The 17,745-nt window shown below is 40.1% G+C and overlaps 1 protein-coding gene across 2 annotated transcripts in view; it reads left to right on the top strand.

The window, feature by feature from the left end:
• The window catches only part of LOC309714747 (neural-cadherin), a 335,326-nt gene that overhangs the window by 282,464 nt on the left and 35,117 nt on the right, over positions 1–17,745 (top strand). For both annotated transcript variants that reach the window (XM_082547420.1, XM_082547421.1), the window contains exons 33-34: positions 3,689–3,953; positions 13,498–13,678. In XM_082547420.1, coding sequence (XP_082403546.1) covers positions 3,689–3,953; positions 13,498–13,678 — 446 coding nt within the window. The remainder of the gene's footprint in view (positions 1–3,688; positions 3,954–13,497; positions 13,679–17,745) is intronic.

Below are 17,745 nucleotides of genomic sequence, written 5' to 3'. Positions count from 1 at the left end.
AAGATTGTACTGGACAACCACGCCTGTGTGTGTGTGTGTGTGTGTGTGTGTGTGTGTGTGCGTGTGCGTGTCTGTGTGTGTCAGTGCTACAAATCAACAAATTGCAAGTTTAAATGCCAGCTTTCAATGTTCTCTCATTTAATATTTATTCTAGGCCCAGAGCAAAAGCAGAAATGACAATTACCTTTTTCCCAGGGTGTTTGTAATTAAATGGTAAGACACATGTTGTCACTGCTTAGGGAGTAAAACTGGCCGTAGGCGTTCTTGTGGTAGAATCCGATTGCTTGATATGAGAAAGGTTTACCTGAATGCACGTTCTGGTCATACAGTCATTAAACTGTGTTGGGAAATTTCTGTTTTGGGAATTATTTATTTTCCCCACGTCTAACCCCCATGGAATCGATCTGGCTTATTGGCCTACTGGCCAAATTGTCCTATTGATCCAATCTTTTAACATCCTTGTGGAATCTTTTCTTTCTTTTGATCCATTAGCTTTAAAACCTGAAATTTGAACTCAGGTCAGCGCAACATATTTTCCCTCTAATGGCATCCTGCCATTAAGAGAGTTCCTCTGCCAAGGAAAGATCTCTTTGTTTCTTTGTCTGCAAGAGTACACAAAAACCAGGCTGAATTTCATGACCTCCCATGAGGAAAAAAGCCATTAAATTTTGGTTTCTTGGCCTCAGTTTCAATTTGTTTACTGGGATTTTGAAATCCATGCTGCTCAGACTTCTGCCAATGCCCCAAAACAAAGAGGCTCTATGTCATTTAGTTTATGCCCACTAAGCACTGAAAAGTACACTTGAAAGGTGCTCGAAGATAGACAAACGTCAGCTTTGCTTTGCAAGAAAACTGTTTTCAGAGGAATCGTTTCGCAGGGAGGTTGACTGATAATCCCTTGAGAGCAGGTCTCTGTAAGGAGAGATATACTTAGTGTTTTCACATTAATTACCTCCCCCAAGCAGGTTTTGTTTTTGATAGCGTGTGTGTGCGTGCGCCATTCTATCTGTAAACGTGATCGCTCAAAAAGCTTTGATTGAGGTGCAGAGTGGTCATGGTAACAATCCATTAAACTTTTGCTAATATCCACCGATTTTTCTTGCTCAAAAATTGACAAAAAGTGTAAAAAGGCCAGAGTATGACCTCTGACCTCTCCTTCAAGGCCAAAGTGATAATAATGGTAGACAGATCTATTTATTTAAGTTCTGTTTCTTACTGTGATTGTTTGTATTGACAGCATATAAGCAGGGAATGATATATGGGGATTCTAAATATCACATTACTTTGATCTCTGACATCTTCTTTAAGGTCAAATAAGTCCAAACGTTGATACAATGTTTTTTATCCAAAATTGTACTTAAAATGCTACATCGTCTGTTTTATTGGCAACATTTAGGACAATATGCTCTTATATAGGGATTCTAAATATGAAATTATAGTTTACATCCACATTTCATGTCACATTTGCACTTCACATCTGCGTTCCTTTCAAGCTCACCTCAATATATGTCGTGTCCTTAAACAAAGTGTCATGAGAATTAGTTAGAAACATACTGCAGTATAATGTTATGTATGAAGCTCAAGTTATTCATGTCCAGTTATTTACAAACCATTGGCTACTATCCATTTCCTACTCCGACAGTACTCCTATGCAATCAAAGTAGAAATCCGTCATGTTAGTCTGATTTTAATGCACTAAAAACTTACCTTTGAGAAGAACAAGAAAACCCAAAATGAATATGTAGTACAAAATATAATGCTGTTTGCTTAAAAATCAGAGAGTTCCAAGGCAAAAACTGCTGCTGACTGAAAAGAAGGACTTGTTTCATTTGCCAGAAATCATCTTTATAATCCTCAAGACTGATTCTGTGGACAGATGAGACGAATTTGAACTTTTCTGACAGTTACATAAAACTAACCTCATTTGATAAAAAGAACATGGTGATGGTAGTGTGATTGTCTGGGTGTGACTTGCTGCTTCAGAGCCTGGACGAATTCCAGTAATCGATGAAACAGTTAATAGTGATCAGTTCTGAATTCTCGGGGTAAATGTTGACATGTTCTATCTTTCTCATAGTTGCGAATCAACTGGCAGCTACACTTTTGTGGAAACAGTTCAGATCAGAAGATGAGGCTCGAGCTGCGCAGGAAGAGGATAACATTTTAGCCACATGCTGGTGGCGCTGTGTCTTTCCTTCACGTGTTTGCTTCTTTGGTGAAAGGAACTCATCTCATCATATTTTTTTTTCAAGATGGCAAATCAGCATGCTGGCTTCCACAAACCAGAGCCTGCTCCTGTGTATATTTATTGGAATTAGTGTAATTTTACAATACAATACAACTTTATTTGTATAGCACCTTTAAAAGACCAGTGGTACACCAAAGTGCTTTACAATAAAAACAGGAAATTTAAGACAATAAATAAAAGACTATTAACAAAGTACCACATATGTCATCAGGTTAAGGGCACTAATTATACAACAATAAAAGGGAATATAAGAACAAAGTTACTAAGAACAGATATAGCTAAAAGATAAAGTACATAGATAAGAAATTGAACCAAATATAAAACAGGGACGCTAACTAGATGGAAAAGGTATGTTGAATAAATGAGTTTTTAAACGGGATTTAAAAGATAAAACGGAGTCTGACGCAGCGATAGGAAGGTTGTTCCACAGATTCGGTGCAACCAGGGCAAAAGCACGGTCACCCCTCGATTTAAGTCTAGATCTAGGCTGAGCCAGGAGTAATTGGGCTGAAGACCTGAGGGCTCGCCCAGGGACATATAGACTAAGAAGATCGACAAGATAACGAGGGGCTAAATTATTTATAATTTTAAAGGTGAGCAACAATATTTCAAATTCAATGCGATATTTTATGGGTAACCAATGCAACTCAATAAGAACTGGGGTGATAGAGGCATGCTTTCTAGTGCCAGTCAGGAGGCGAGCCGCAGCATTCTGGACAAGCTGAAGCCTGTGAAGGAGTGCGGAGTGAAGACCAAAGTAGAGGGAGTTACAGTAATCCAATCTAGAAGTCACAAAAGCATGAATGAGCTTTTCAAGATCTTTATGAGGGACATAGTGCTTAGCCTTAGCAATAAGGCGAAGTTGGTAGAAGCTAGATTTGATTACTGAAGACACTTGTTTGTTAAATTTGAAAGAGCTGTCCAGCAGAACCCCGAGGTCACTAACTGAGTCAGGGAAAGAAGTGGCAAAGGAACCAAAGGTATCAGCTGATTTTACACCAATTAGTGCAGATTTATGAATGAAGTATTCTTTTTTTCTAATAAGTAATCTCAAAAAAATGATTGACTGTACCTTTAAACGCTGAATTCATGAATATTCAAGTACTTTTCAGTTATATGCATCCCTGTGAAAATCTACGTACACCACATGATTGACCAACTTGTTGAACCACCTTTAAAAGCAATCATTTGAAGTGTTATTCTTTGTGCGGCTTTGTCAGTCTCTCATATTGTTGTGAAGGAATTTTGGCCCACTCTTCTTCACAGTGTTGCTTTAGATCACTGGCTTGTTGCGTGAACCAGTTTCCACCAAGCTTTGGTTGTTAGATGGTTGCTACTTCCTCTCTTACGTCCTGTGGAAACAGTAATGGCGTCCTTAGTTTTTCAGTCTCCTGCTGGATTTGTAAGGCTTATATTAATCATCCTGTTTTCCCATTGCAGATCTTTCAGGGCCTTCTATGTGTTTTCTACAACCTTGGGGACGGGGACTACAACCTAACACTGCCCACTTATCGACTCGACAATGGTGAGTGGCACGAGGTCTTCCTAGATCGCCATGACAATGAGATGACACTACGAATGGATGGCGGCGGAGGACAGCGTGAGGTTTCAGGACTGCAGGGCCGGAGCCGAGAAATCATCATTGACCCCACTGTGGTGATGCTGGGAAACACTTTCCCTTCAGGCATCAACAAGAGCTTCCAGGGTAGGTGGTTACAGCATTAATCTAATAATACTGTCTCTCGGTGTCTGTCAGTCATGTAGATTTTGGATTTGTAACTTTTTTATGAGCAGAAAAAAAAAGTCTCCAGACACCAGGGGCTGAATATGTACGTATATAAAAACATGCATGTATTTTTTTTCTACACAAACTGACATTTGTGAAACTAGAGCATGTGTGCACACTGGAAGAAATAAGTTTACCCATGCTTTCTCAGTTTAGCTGCACCACCTCTGAGCTTGAAAAGATTCAATTTTCCAGAGAAATCTTTGGGGAAAAAAAAAAATCAGCTTTTATTTGTGCCCTCCATCGACTTCTTCTACTCCTACAACAGTGCTGATGTGCAGGTTTTCTTAGTAGCAACATGTATCATTCAGAAGAAGACAGCAGTGTATAAATGTTGACAAGGCTGTGCCGACATATACAACCAATGTGGCGACCATACACCAGTAAAAACACTAGATGAGAAGAACCAGAGCCCCACCTCCTAATCTTAATCACCTCGCCACACCGTCTGCCTTTACAAACAATTGTGAAAGAACGGGCTGTTTTAACCCTTGTATGGTGTTCGGGTCTGTGAGACCCGTTTTCAGTTTTTTTCAAAAGAAAAATTAACCCTTGTGTGGTGTTCGTATTTTTGTTACTCAGCCAGTGTTCATGGGTCTGGTGGACCCGCTAGAGTTTTGGCTTTCCAAATTAACACTATCAAACAATTTTATGTTAAATTACTCAACAGATGTTTACTTCATCCCAATTACAAGCCATATGAACAGCAAACATGGTTAATTTTTTCCCTTTACCTTTGTTAGATCACATTTATGAATTAATGTGCTTCTCGTTTTTGTTTTTTTTTTTTAAATAAAATGTTATAAAAAAAATAAATCAGTTATAATCAAGTGAAGTGAGTGGAAAGACACAACACATTTACACGTGAAGCAATATGTTTCACAACTAAATGGGATCAGCCGCTCATCAATGGTGATATTAGGCCCAGGGTTGTAAAACAGGGGGAGGTGGTGCACCCACTTATCCCACACTGTCTTGATGGCAGCTAGCTTGTCTCTCTGCCGTTGAGCTGGTCTGTTGTCTCGGTTATCAAAACGAATAATCCTGGAAATTTTGTGGAAGTTTTCCAGAGACACTGATGCACGGAAAGGTTCGTGCCGGTTTCTGCATCCCACAGGGATTCTGTGGATTCCCCTTTGGACCTGAAAACTCCTGCAAGGATGAGAACCCCAAAGTAGGCCTTTGGGGTTCTTAGATGAATTTGGTCCATCTCCTTCCACCTCTCTCCAAAAACACACCTTCCTTCTAGATTACTGCAATCCAGAAAAAATTTCTGGATGGAATCTGGGATGAAAAGCTCAAATGAAGACTTGATGTCCTGCACATGAGTAACTGTCAGCCGTGTTGGCCCTGGCTTATCACAGTAACAGCTCTGCAGGGTGGCTCATTTCTTGGGCAAGAAGACCATTCAATTTCACCAGTTATTGACATCCATATTTCTTCACTTGCTGTCTGGTGGGCTTGTTCTGGTCCTGGAGCTGGCAGCAGATGGGGTACTCGTCTTCGTTTTGTTACTAAATGGTGCTCAACCTCATCCTCTTCTTCAAAGTCACTGTCAGACTCTGAATTTTCAGAAATGTGAAATATTCTGAAACCTCTTTGTCAACATCATCATCCGAAGCCCCTCTCTCTTCCAAAATCAATTGGATGGCCCTCGCAGCAGATAATCTTTTGCCATCTTGATCAGTTGTGATAAAGAACCACACTGGCAAAGTCTTATTTATAGTATTATGCCCCTAATTTGCAGGTGGAACAGGGTATGAGAAAATAAAATTTGGATCCCTCAAGAAAGAGGGTAAAATGTGCGGGAATGTCAGAGCAGACGGTGTTGATAGTTGAATTTTTAACAATGTTGCAACTTTGTGCGGAGCAGGAGGGGAAGAAAACACTATCAGCAGCACCAGAAAGGAGGAGGACAGAGTGTGGGAACACAGGACCTACACTTTCAACACTTTTATTAGACCTGGGTCCAGTGGACCCGAACACCTTGTATGTAATGTAAATGCGTGGGGGGAGGTACAGTATGAGGTCATTGAAAATTAGTTTGGATTTATGTTCTTCACAGAAAATAAGCCAAAGCCAATGAATTTCAGGTTGAAAAAATAATTAATTGTTTAAAGAGCTCTGGGAACTTGATGGTATGGGCCTCCATAGCCTACAGTGCCTGTAGGTGTAATGTGCAGGTGGCTCAGAACGTTTGGTCATACAGTGTAGCTGGTTACCAGCAACTGAAGCTTCAAAACAAAAGTGAAGGGATTGTACTACAGTAAATTAATTATATCGTCTTTTTGATGGATGAAAAAATACAACATAAATAGCAAAATATACTTGATTGCCATTAAGAGGACACGGCTTTAGAAGATAACATAGAAAATAGTGCATGGACACATTTCTGCCTGTGTGCCTGCAGAGGATTTTAGATGTGAATTTATATTATTTTATGGGTCTGGCCCCAGGTGTTAAGAAATGAAAATCTGAAATTATTTTGTATCTTTGTAATATGAGCTCCTAAGTAGCACTTCCCAGCCAGGCTTATAGTAGTTACTTTGGATTCAAACTCAGGAGCTGTGGGGTACGTCTGCTCGGGAGAGACCGAAGCACAACATTCTGCAAGGACAACAAGAAGCTTTTTTGAGTGACCCTCAGAGCAAATCGATACCAATATCTCAGTAATCACTCAGGTTGGCGTTGGCATTTCTAACAAACCTGCTCAGCGCAGACTCTCAGAGACTGATTCTCCAGATGTGGACAGATGCCCGACGGTTACAGTCTGTTACTTTCTGCTCTCCCTCCCTGTATTTATAAATTGTCACGTTTTACGACCTCATTTCTATGAGTAACAACAACAACTGTAAGGTTTTGTTTGTACTGAATAATGGACCTATATTTCATTTTATAACACTAAATTAATGGCTTCACTCTTCTTGAATTGAACTGCAGTAGTGAGATTTTCTGAACTGCGGCACGCTAATGACTAAATATTTAAATGTCATTTTTTTTCTCATTTCTGTAAAGCTGCTGCTTTTTCCTGCCATCCTAAAAATGAAATAGCAGTAAAACATTGTTTGCTCTTTCAGGGTGATTTATTACTCTGAGTTAAAGAAACCATACATAGTCTGAGTGAAAGAGCAGCATATTGATGTCGTGCAGATTTGTGCAAAGTTGGTGGTTCTGTCACAGTTAAATAGACTGTGATTAAATTTTCTTTGGTCATAATACAAATTAAATAGGTGATATTCTTCCAGTGTATCCATATGTGTTCAGCAATGACACAGTCCCAACACTGTTAATGAGGGAAAGCTGTCCAACCAGTTGGTGAGTGGTTGCTGGAGGTCGATGGCAGTCAAGCAGACCTAAAGACTGGTCAGTGACACTCACCAGGAAATGCAAGTTGCAAATGTTTATCCCCCAAATAGTTACAATATAACACTACTATAAGTATAATTGTGCTACAGCAAAGCTGGTGATACAAGTCCAAGTTGCAGAGAAAAAAGTTTTTAAAACCTCTGTGGTACAAAAATGAGCAAATCCTTAAAGTAGTTGAAATTAATCTGCACATTTTGTCGAGTCTTACTTCTAGAACTAATTTGTTTGAGTTGAGGTGTTGTTGTTTCTGTCCCAAGTGGGTTGTTGTTATAGCGTAGCTGCATTCCTTGTCCCCATCAGTAAACTGCTCAGTGTTATTCCAAATCCTGAAAATAATTAAAAACATTTTTTAATTGCTAAGGTGGTAAACACAGAAAAAGAAAAATGTAAAACTTTAAAGAAATGTAACCATTAATTGTGCCTTTTTCTCAATAAATAATTATTGTGAAAAGTTTGAGGAGAAAGTAAAATTCACCCACGTTACAGAGTCCTTTTTCACAACACTAACTGGGCTGTGTAAACTGGATTGTTGAGTACCATTAACTAACCTAGTAATTGCTTGTTTCTACTTTTTTGTAGGGATGTTTCTCTGTACAGAAAACAATATATATTTATGTTCTGCAGAAAACAAAAGTCAGTCATAAATTTGCCCACAGAGTTTACACAAATCTAAGGCAGATGGATGTGAGCAGGGCTGAATCATTAAGGGTTAACATCTTCTTCGGGGAATAGAGGAAAAGGTTATGGCATACAACAATATAAATCTTCCAGAATTTCTCTGATGGATCGCACCGTGGCAAAATAACACAGAAGAATTGTTGTTGCTCGACACCATCTAAACACCATCCAGGCTCTGGTGTATATAATTTGTCTGAGTGTGTGGAAGAAAGAGATAATGTGATGTGTTTGATGTGTCACAGGGTAAGGTGAAAGGGGTGGTGTTTCATTCAGGCAGTTTAGCAAGTATTTTTTCTGAGGAGTGCTGCCAAAAATAGGTTGTTTTATCTATTCATGTGTGCTCTTTTCAAGAGAGAATTGTGACATTTTTATGTATTACTGAATGATTGATATGACACTTTAATGGTTAATTCATCCAAATGCAGTTTTATTGTTAGCTGGGACGATGGCCATGGTCCCTACAGCTCTGTGTGTGTGTGTGTGTGTGTGTGTGTGTGTGTGTGTGTGTGTGTGTGTGTGTGTGTGTGTGTGTGTGTGTGTGTGTGTGTGTGTGTGTGTGTGTGTGTGTTGTAGTTTTTTCTGTGTATGTGCTATAGTGTGCGCGAGTGGGTGTCAGATTACATTGATGTTATTCTTACAGCTATTTAAGGTCCACTTTTCCCAAAAACTTCGAGACTTCTAAACACAACTAGTCAGATGTCTGTATATATAATATATTAAATTATATCAGGTTCAGAACTGGACTCAGGATAACTTACTTAAACCATAAAGCAGCAACAAGCTGAACTCAACAAACTGTTTTTAATGCTGATAAAGGGAAAAATATATATGCTGGACAAGGATTTAAGCCAGAGGACTACACAGAACAGGACATGGAAACACAGTGCCATGTGGGAAAGAGGCAACAAACACAATAAGTGCTCACCAGGTAATTAAGAAGATGGAAAAGACCAGGGAACACAGCTGCAACAAATCAAGTAAAATAGACAAGGAAGGTTAAACTCAATACCAGGCACACGAGATGCTATTAAAATAGAACAGGAACTAAGAAGCTGTCATCAACTGAAACAAGTATGGAACTAAAGGCACAGAAAACAGGAAACTCATAAGTGTAAGTAAGATAAACATAGCACTTCAGACAGAAGGCTATGGAGCTCACACATAATCCCATCATAAAACCAAAAACTCAGAGTGAACCTTCTGAGCTGGAGCACTTAACTAAAGGCATGCAATTCAACAAAAGAACTCACATCAAGCAAGGAAATAATGAGAATTACAGACACAAAGAAAGAACAAAAAGCTAAATGTGAACACTAAAAAATACAGGATCATAAATAGGATAAACGAAAGCACAAAACTAGAAAAAACTCAAAACCCGGGATCCATGCCGCAGGGACCCTGACAGGAACAGCTTTTTAAGTTAGCTAAGGACATGACAGCAACTTTTTACAGCGCAAAACTCCAAAGGATTTCACCACTGAAGGTATACGTATGATATCATTAAAAGACTGAGAAATCTCTATGCACATGGTCCAAGGACACAAACTGCATGGCATCATTTTTGATTCAATTCAGTTCAGTTCACTTTTATTTATACAGCACTTAATGACAACAACAGTCACCTCGAGGCACCTTAGCCCTTCATGCTGCGTTTCAGTAAAAGCAGGGATGGTTCTATCGTGGAAAACACTGAATGGGCTCAGGGACGTGTATGGAAAGCCATTGCAAGTGAACACAGTTCAGTGCTGCATTCAAAAAGTAAAGTTAAAAAAATTACTATTCAAAAAATATATACTATGAAAATCTTAATCTGAAATTGTATATGGAAGTGATGGATGCTTTCAGTGTTGAGTTCAAAATACAGGTGGAATAAAGTGCCCATGGGATGGGTGAGCATCACATGTGGGACGGCTTCATTAGCACTAAACAGTACACACACTTTTTTTGTTATATTTGTTACACTTTTGTTCCATTTTTCTCAAAGTTCCTGTTTCCAGGCTCAGCCGTCCAGGCGCTCTTTTAATTTTAACCTCATTTGTGCCATGCGAACATGCTAACAGTTTGAATAAGCTGAAACTGCTTTGTGCTGTTTGTTTATTTTACATGGAACAATATCAGCTCACCTTCAGTGTTATGAATTCCCACACAAAAGGGGGCGTTTATTTATTTTTTAACGTGGCCTCATTCTGAACAAACAGATCTGAGTTTTTTGTGCCATTTGTCTGAATTCAGTGTCTGGCCATGACTTTGCAGAGACGTGCTGCCAGATGTAGTTAAAAGTGGTTCTTCACATGCTGAAATTTTATATGAAATCTGTCTCAGTGAGGTCACAAGTCATCATCTAATCACTCCCGGCTTTGACATCGCATCCTCGTCTATCTCCCTGCAGAAGCAGCAGCAGGCATTTCTTCTTGAAAAGTGGAGTCCGATTTACTCTGCTGCATGTTAGCTTGAAGCTGTAAGAAATACAACTGTAGACGCTGACTCCAGCGGTCTCCATGATTACTTCAGCACAACAACATCGTCCATTGTTCCTATTTGGATCAGTTGAGGACCGTAACCCGTTCATACTGGAACCTGATGTTGGCACAAAGGAATAATGTGAACAAAGTAGAATTAGACACTAAGGTTTGCATTGTTAACTGGGACCTACGAGAGACAACAGACTGACTCATGCACATACCGTACTGTACGAACACAAATGTTGGCAGATTCAGTTGAAATATCGAGAGAGAGAAAATAAGCGTGGGTACGGATGGAAAAAGGAAAGATGCTATATGAGAGAGGAAGAGGTCAGAACCACGAGCCACAGACACAAAGTGAAAGAGAGGCAGAGAACTCCCAGATATTAGACAGTGAGAGATGTAGACAGCTTTGCTTCGGGCAATAAAAGACAATGCATGAGTTTATTAAACGGATTTTAAAAGCACTTCCCTTCAGAAGAGGTACACTTGATAGATGATGGCAGGCCAAGTGAATATCTGTGCACGACTGTGTTTGCTTTTGGGGGATGTCTCTCTTCAAAAAACGACAGGGGAGATGAATTGATAGCTGAATATGCCAGCTTAGCAATTAAGGGATGAAAACACAAATACCATAAATATATGTTGTCACTTAGACAAACAGGAGTAGACGTAATAAGATAATGTAGAATGCCCGAATCGGATGTTGCTGTTAAATAAGAGCATTGCCATTTTATTGAACTTTTTCAAGCAGTCAATTTTAAACTGCTCCTACACTAACGTGACATCTTTGCTGCCCAATAACTGAATAAAACAGAACAAAATACGGCTAATAGAGATTTGCTTACTCTCAATTTGGGGTATCCTAAATAATATATAGGCTCAATTAGACCTCCACAGTTTTCTTTCCTCTGTATCATTGTCTTTAAATCTTAAGTAATTTTAATTTGTTTGAGTTCTTCATGTTTCTCTCTCCGTTGTTCCCTCCTGGGTTTCTCCATCTCTTGTGCTTCCCTGTAGAAATTTAATAAGACTCCTTTAAACATCAAGCAGTGCTCACACAGTTCTAATTACAGCGATTGTGGATTCAAAACTTGCTGTGTGATACAGTCTCTCAGCAGTGGGGTTACTTTCGAGCTAACTCAAACCATAAAGCAGCAACAAGCTGATAGTTTGACCACTGGTGTCAAACTAGCTTTAGCTCATGGACTGCATCCAGCTCAGTTTGATCTCATCAAATAGTAACTTCCACAAAAACTTAAGAATTTTGTATGTTTTTTAAGAGTAAAAGTTTCATATTAAATGAACCGTAAATATTTAGATTATAAATTACTTGTGATTTATTTTCCCATGTTCATTACAAAGAAACTCAGTTGCCCTAAATTTAACCTCCTAAGACCCGAACTCTTCCACGACATGCATTTTTAATTTCTCTTTGATATTTGGGCATATTGGGACCTGATGAATGTAAAAACAAAGAATTACCAGATTTTTTTACCTTATTTTTGTTTTTAAGAAAAATGAGAGCCACATATGAGGATATTTGTTTAAAATTTCGATAGAACAGTAGCAGCACAATGTCCTCGTAAGTGGATATCAGGCCCTTGTAGAGCAAAATTGAGTATTTTGGTCTAAATAACCCAAAATGTGATGTCCACATATGTGGACGCCAGGTCCTAGGAGGTTAAAGAAACAAATCACCTTTGCTCCTTGGTTTAAAGGTTTTATGTCAGTGTGTGTGCAGGCCATCAGTACTGGCTGTGATAACTGAGAATCATTCAGATGTGTGGATTTAACAGTTTGAAAAGATCATCTTATTGCATGATACAGTTCCTAAAGACTTACCATAATACTTCCTGATCCACCCATCCATCCACTGTACCCTGTACCAGCTCTTGGGTACATGGTGTGTTCTCACCTGAATGTCCCAGGTCTGCCACAGGGACTCCACACAGTCGGACATGCCCGAAACAATTCACCAAAAAGCTGGGCAAGAGGCTTCCTAGTCAAGTGCTGAAGCTGCTTCAGGTATTCCTGAGCGGTTATACTCTGAGCCCCTGAAGAATACCTGAGCTCCTCGTCTTGTCTCTGAGGACGAACCTTTAGGAGAAAACTCATTTCAGTCACTTCAGTTCATGTCCGTTTGTGAAGGTAGAAACATGGATTGAGCTGTAAATCAACAGCTTTTCCTTAATGGGGAGCTCTTTCTTTATTCAAGCAGATGAGACTTGAGGTAATATAAAAACAACAGTAGAGTAACAACAATAATACAATAACCACTTTGGTTTTACTTTGTGACTTATAGCTGGTTGTTTCTTGTAGTATTAATTGATATAAATCCTATTGAGTTCTTACCTACACGTTCTTTTATTTGCTTCTTTGCTTGGTAAATATGTTTTACAGTCGGTCTGGGAGCCTCATTGTGAAGGGTTTTTGCTTTAATTCTGATATAGGAAAAAAAGGAGTCGGGGATTAGAAACAGTTGCCAAAATCCAAAAAACAAACAAACTGTAATAAACCAGAAGTAGGAGTAAAATAAAAATGAGCCTTTCAAATGTATTTACTCCCTTTAGCACAGTTTAGCAGGTGTTTGCCCGAGTGACACATCTAAGTTGTCAGCGCATCGCGGAGAACATAATAAAGTATCCAACACAAATATTTTCCTGTTATCCACAACATTATGAATGACGGATTATTAGATTCTGCTCTAAATACCTGACACTCAAAAGCTCACTAGACATTGTTGCAGCAAAAGAGGAATTTTGCTAAATCTTGGAGACGTCAAAATGTGAGTGGGTGGATTTATGCCTCAAGTGGTAGAACTGGAGCCAGCAGTTTATTTGTTACCAGGTACACGAGCAGAGCTCTGCTCTCATTTTGTGTCCGTGTACATAAATGCAAATAAAAAGTCTGTTTGTTGTTCCGCTGAACCCTCGTTTCCATTCTTCTCTCTGCAGGCTGCATGAGGGATCTACGCCTCAATGGTCGCTACATGCCGCTGGACAGCCAGCCACGAGATGGGGTTTCCCAGGTCAGCGTACAAGGCCTGTCTGTTGGGTGCTCATCTGACTCCTGCAAAAGGAACCAATGTAGCCCCCCTTTTACCTGCGTTGACTTGTGGAGAGTGCACGAATGCAGGTACGCGCACAAACCCACGCATACCGAATGCAATTGCACAGTCGAGCACACACGCTCTTCCTTGTGAGTCAAAAGCATGAAAACACTTGCATTTAAACCCATTTGCTCCCTTTGAAACCACTTCTCAGCCTCTGACATGGATATTATTTTTGTTCATAGGCATATAAAGATGCTTTGAAAAAACCCAGCCCTGACCCACTTAAAACTGCAAAAGAAAAAGCATCCCTGAGCTTTTATTTACTGTAAAGCTAAAATGTCTGTGCAAATTCTATGGAAACCATTTTCTAACAAAACACACATTTGCTCGTGCGTACAAACACAAAGGATGTTTGAATGCACGGCAGCCAATTCAAAGCAAATAGTAAAGGAAGACCAGAAAAGGTCCACACTGGCATCCTGTACAACAACTTGCAAAACTGGAACAAGAAGGACAGCAGACTGACTCTTTTGGAATCTGTAACAGTTTCAACATGGTCTGAAATGTGTGGGAGTGGAGCAGAGCAGTTTTAAACATCCACCAGGTCATGAGCTCTTTGTTTCTTGTACTATAAATGGTGGCATACGTGCTAAAAAAAAGAAAGCACATTAACCTTCACCTTCCAATCCCTGTGTTTTGTCTTTGTGCCATTCTGCCTATAATCAGTTCGAACCAATCTCTCTCTCTCAGCTGCATGAAATAGTCTGCAAGGTTAAGACTACCAACTGTTCCACCGATGCTATCCCCTCTCGGCTTCTGAAGCAGGTTCTGGACTCAGTCGGACCTTTCCTTCTGGTCCTGATCAATGCCTGCCTCAGTTCTGGTTGTTTTCCAACACCCTTCAAGCACGCTGTTGTTCAACCTCTCCTTAAAAAGCCTAATCTAGATCCATCCCTACTCTCTAACTATAGGCCCATTTCCAACCTCCCTTTTCTGTCTAAAGTACTGGAACGAGCCGCCCTCACGCAGCTCCAGCTATTTCTTGACAATAACAATCTCTATGAGAAGTTCCAGTCTGGTTTTAGAGCTCGGCATAGCACAGAAACCGCCCTTCTGAGAGTTTTTAATGATTTGCTTTTAACTGTTGACTCTGGTTGTGCTGCTGTCTTAGTAACCCTGGACCTGACAGCAGCCTTCGACACTGTTGATCACAACATACTGCTATCCCGCCTTCAACATTGTGTCGGTTTAAAGGGCACTGTCTTAAAGTTTTTCCAGTCCTATTTGAATAATAGGAGTTTTTCTGTTCACCTTGGTGAACTGTCATCTCCCAGAGCTCCTTTAACCTGTGGCGTACCTCAGGGGTCCATACTAGGCCCCCTGTTGTTTATTCTGTACTTGCTCCCTCTGGGCGATGTGCTCCGTAAACATAATGTGTCCTTCCACATCTTTGCCGATGATATTCAGATCTACCTCCCTCTGAGGTTGAACTGCAATGTTTCTTTGCAGCCGCTACTCTCCTGCTTGTCTGACATTAAGACTTGGATGACTCTTAACTTCTTACACCTTAATGAAAGCAAAACTGAAGTCATTGTGTTTGGGCTTCCTAAAGATCCCAACTTCTCTCTTGACTTTTTGGGACCCCTAACCTCCGATTGCACTTCTTCCATTAAGAGTCTTGGAGTTATTTTTGACAATGCTTTTAAACTTGATAAACAAATTAGCTCTGTAGTTAAGGGATCTTTTTATCATTTGCGGATTTTAGCCAAAGTCAAGTCTTACCTTTGCAGGAACGATCTAGAAAGAGTGGTCCATGCTTTTATTACTTCACGGCTAGACTACTGCAATTCCCTCTATGCTGGCCTAGATCGTTCCTGTCTACATCGCCTTCAACTGGTGCAGAACGCTGCCGCTCGCCTGTTGACCAGTTCAAAAAAAAGAGACCACATCACTCCGGTTCTCTGCTCTGTCCACTGGCTCCCAGTTGCCTTTAGGATTGATTTTAAAATCTTATTGCTGGCTTTTAAGGTTTTAAATGGCACTGCACCTTCTTACCTGTCAGAACTCCTTAGTACTTATCGCCCCAGGAGATCTTTGAGGTCAGCCGACCTGATGCTTTTAGATGTTCCCAGGTATAAATTAAAGACAAAGGGAGAGAGGGCGTTTGCTGTGGCTGCACCCAGACTGTGGAACAGTTTACCTCCTCACGTCAGATTCTCCAAAAGCCTAGAAACTTTTAAAACCGCTCTTAAAACTCACCTCTTTTCATTGGCTTTTAGAAAGGTTTAATTTATTTGTTTTATATATTTTTATTTTATTTTTATCAGCGAGGTGTTATTACGAAATTGTGTTCTATTGTATTTTTATCTGTATTTACTGTACAGCACTTTGGTCAGCCTTGGTTGTTTTTAAATGTGCTCTATAAATAAACTTGACTTGACTTGACTTGAACCTTGTGCATTTTGAAATTACAATCAATCCAGAATTCCCCATTTGGATGTCCCAAACATGAAAATTACATTAAAATGAGCAATAATCCATCCCAAACCCTGAACAGATCTCAGGTGATCTAATGATATAATGAGAGCTATAATCTGACCACATTCCTCGTGTCTTTTTTACTTTTTAATCATGTTATGAATAAATTAATGCCAGTCATTCAGTGCACAGGCAACAGAATCTCTAAGCAACGTGCGTGCAGCCATGCCCATCCATCACTATATACAGTGATAGATAGACGAGGTAGTAAATGTTGGGTATTTCTTGTCTAAAAATGATTTCACACAATGAGCACTTTTCTTGTTTGACTCTCAGACTCTGAAAAGGGTTCTGTAATATCTTTCTATGACTTCAGGGCATGTCTGAAATCTCAGTTGGGCCTGCAATAAAACCGTGTGTGTATGAGAGCGGGAGCTGTGGTCATTCATCAGGTCTAACAAAATTATAGCAGGGAGCTGCATTATGGGAATTGTAGGATCCAGACGTAAAAGTCAAGATACGTCAGCCTCTGCTGCACCAGTTCGGATCATTCTTTATTAAGTTTGGAGTTATAGAAATGCAGGATTACTGAATGTGACTCTGATTGCTTTGGTGGTTTAAACATGGAAAGAAATCACAAACTACCTCCAGCTAATTCTCAGCAATTCCTTCTGAATTTACTCTTTTGCTTTCTCTCTACAGGCCCAATTAACAAATCCTTTCAGGGATGTGGAATTTTATTTTACACACAGTCTCAATTAACTCAGTTTTTTTGTGATGCTTCTTTCTTATTAAACTTTTTTTTTTAAAAATCAGGAGCAATAAATGCAAGACGACTACCAGGCAGCCTCCAAGTGCCAAACTGGTTGAAGGCCATTGCAAATGATTTGCTCATTTAGTTTCCTGTTGAAAAGACTATCTTCTCCATGAATGAGAAATAAAGTTACTGAGTTCCTTAGCCACAGGCTCAGAGCAGCTGCTAAACCTGTGACAGTGAAATCATCTTATATCTGTCTCAAATACTGATCTTTTATGACATGAAAGTCATGTAAAATAATCCAGTACGGTGAAATGTATACACTATTATCAGAGAAAAGCTTCCTCCCATCCATCCATTGACTTCCCTTCATCCAGGGCCGGGTCACAGGGGTGGCAGCCTAAGCGGAGAAGCCCAGACCTCCCTGTCCCGGGCCACGCCCTCCAGCTTATCTGGGGGAACATCAATGCATTCGCAGCCCAGCTGATTGATATAATCTCTCCAGCATGTCCTGGGTAAGGTGCCCTGCTGAGAGGTAGGACGTGCCCAGAACACCTTACCCAGGAGTAGGGCTGGGCTATATCATGCCGTTCACGGTAATACTGGTGTAATGTTGGGCAACGATAAGAAAATGAAAAATGAAATATCGCGATAGAATATGGGCAAAACGCGCATGCGCGGTGCCTTTGTTTACGTACGCACATGGCTGCGACGCAGAATGAGAAGAGCGAAAGCGGATCGTTGAATGAAACAGATGAACCAGAAACTTCAGTGGTGTGGAACTGGTTTGGCTTTCGTCCGTCAGATACACAACAAAGCACTATTTTTGGTAGCGCATGCTAGCGGGCCGTTCAAGCTAATCTACTTGTGCATCTTTGGACCACTTCTAGCGTGGCTTGACCGTATGCACCATGG

The sequence above is a fragment of the Aulonocara stuartgranti genome (genome assembly GCF_965226115.1).
Source record: "Aulonocara stuartgranti genome assembly, chromosome: 1".
Lineage (NCBI taxonomy): Eukaryota > Metazoa > Chordata > Actinopteri > Cichliformes > Cichlidae > Aulonocara > Aulonocara stuartgranti.
This window is presented reverse-complemented; position numbering and strand designations above follow the sequence as displayed.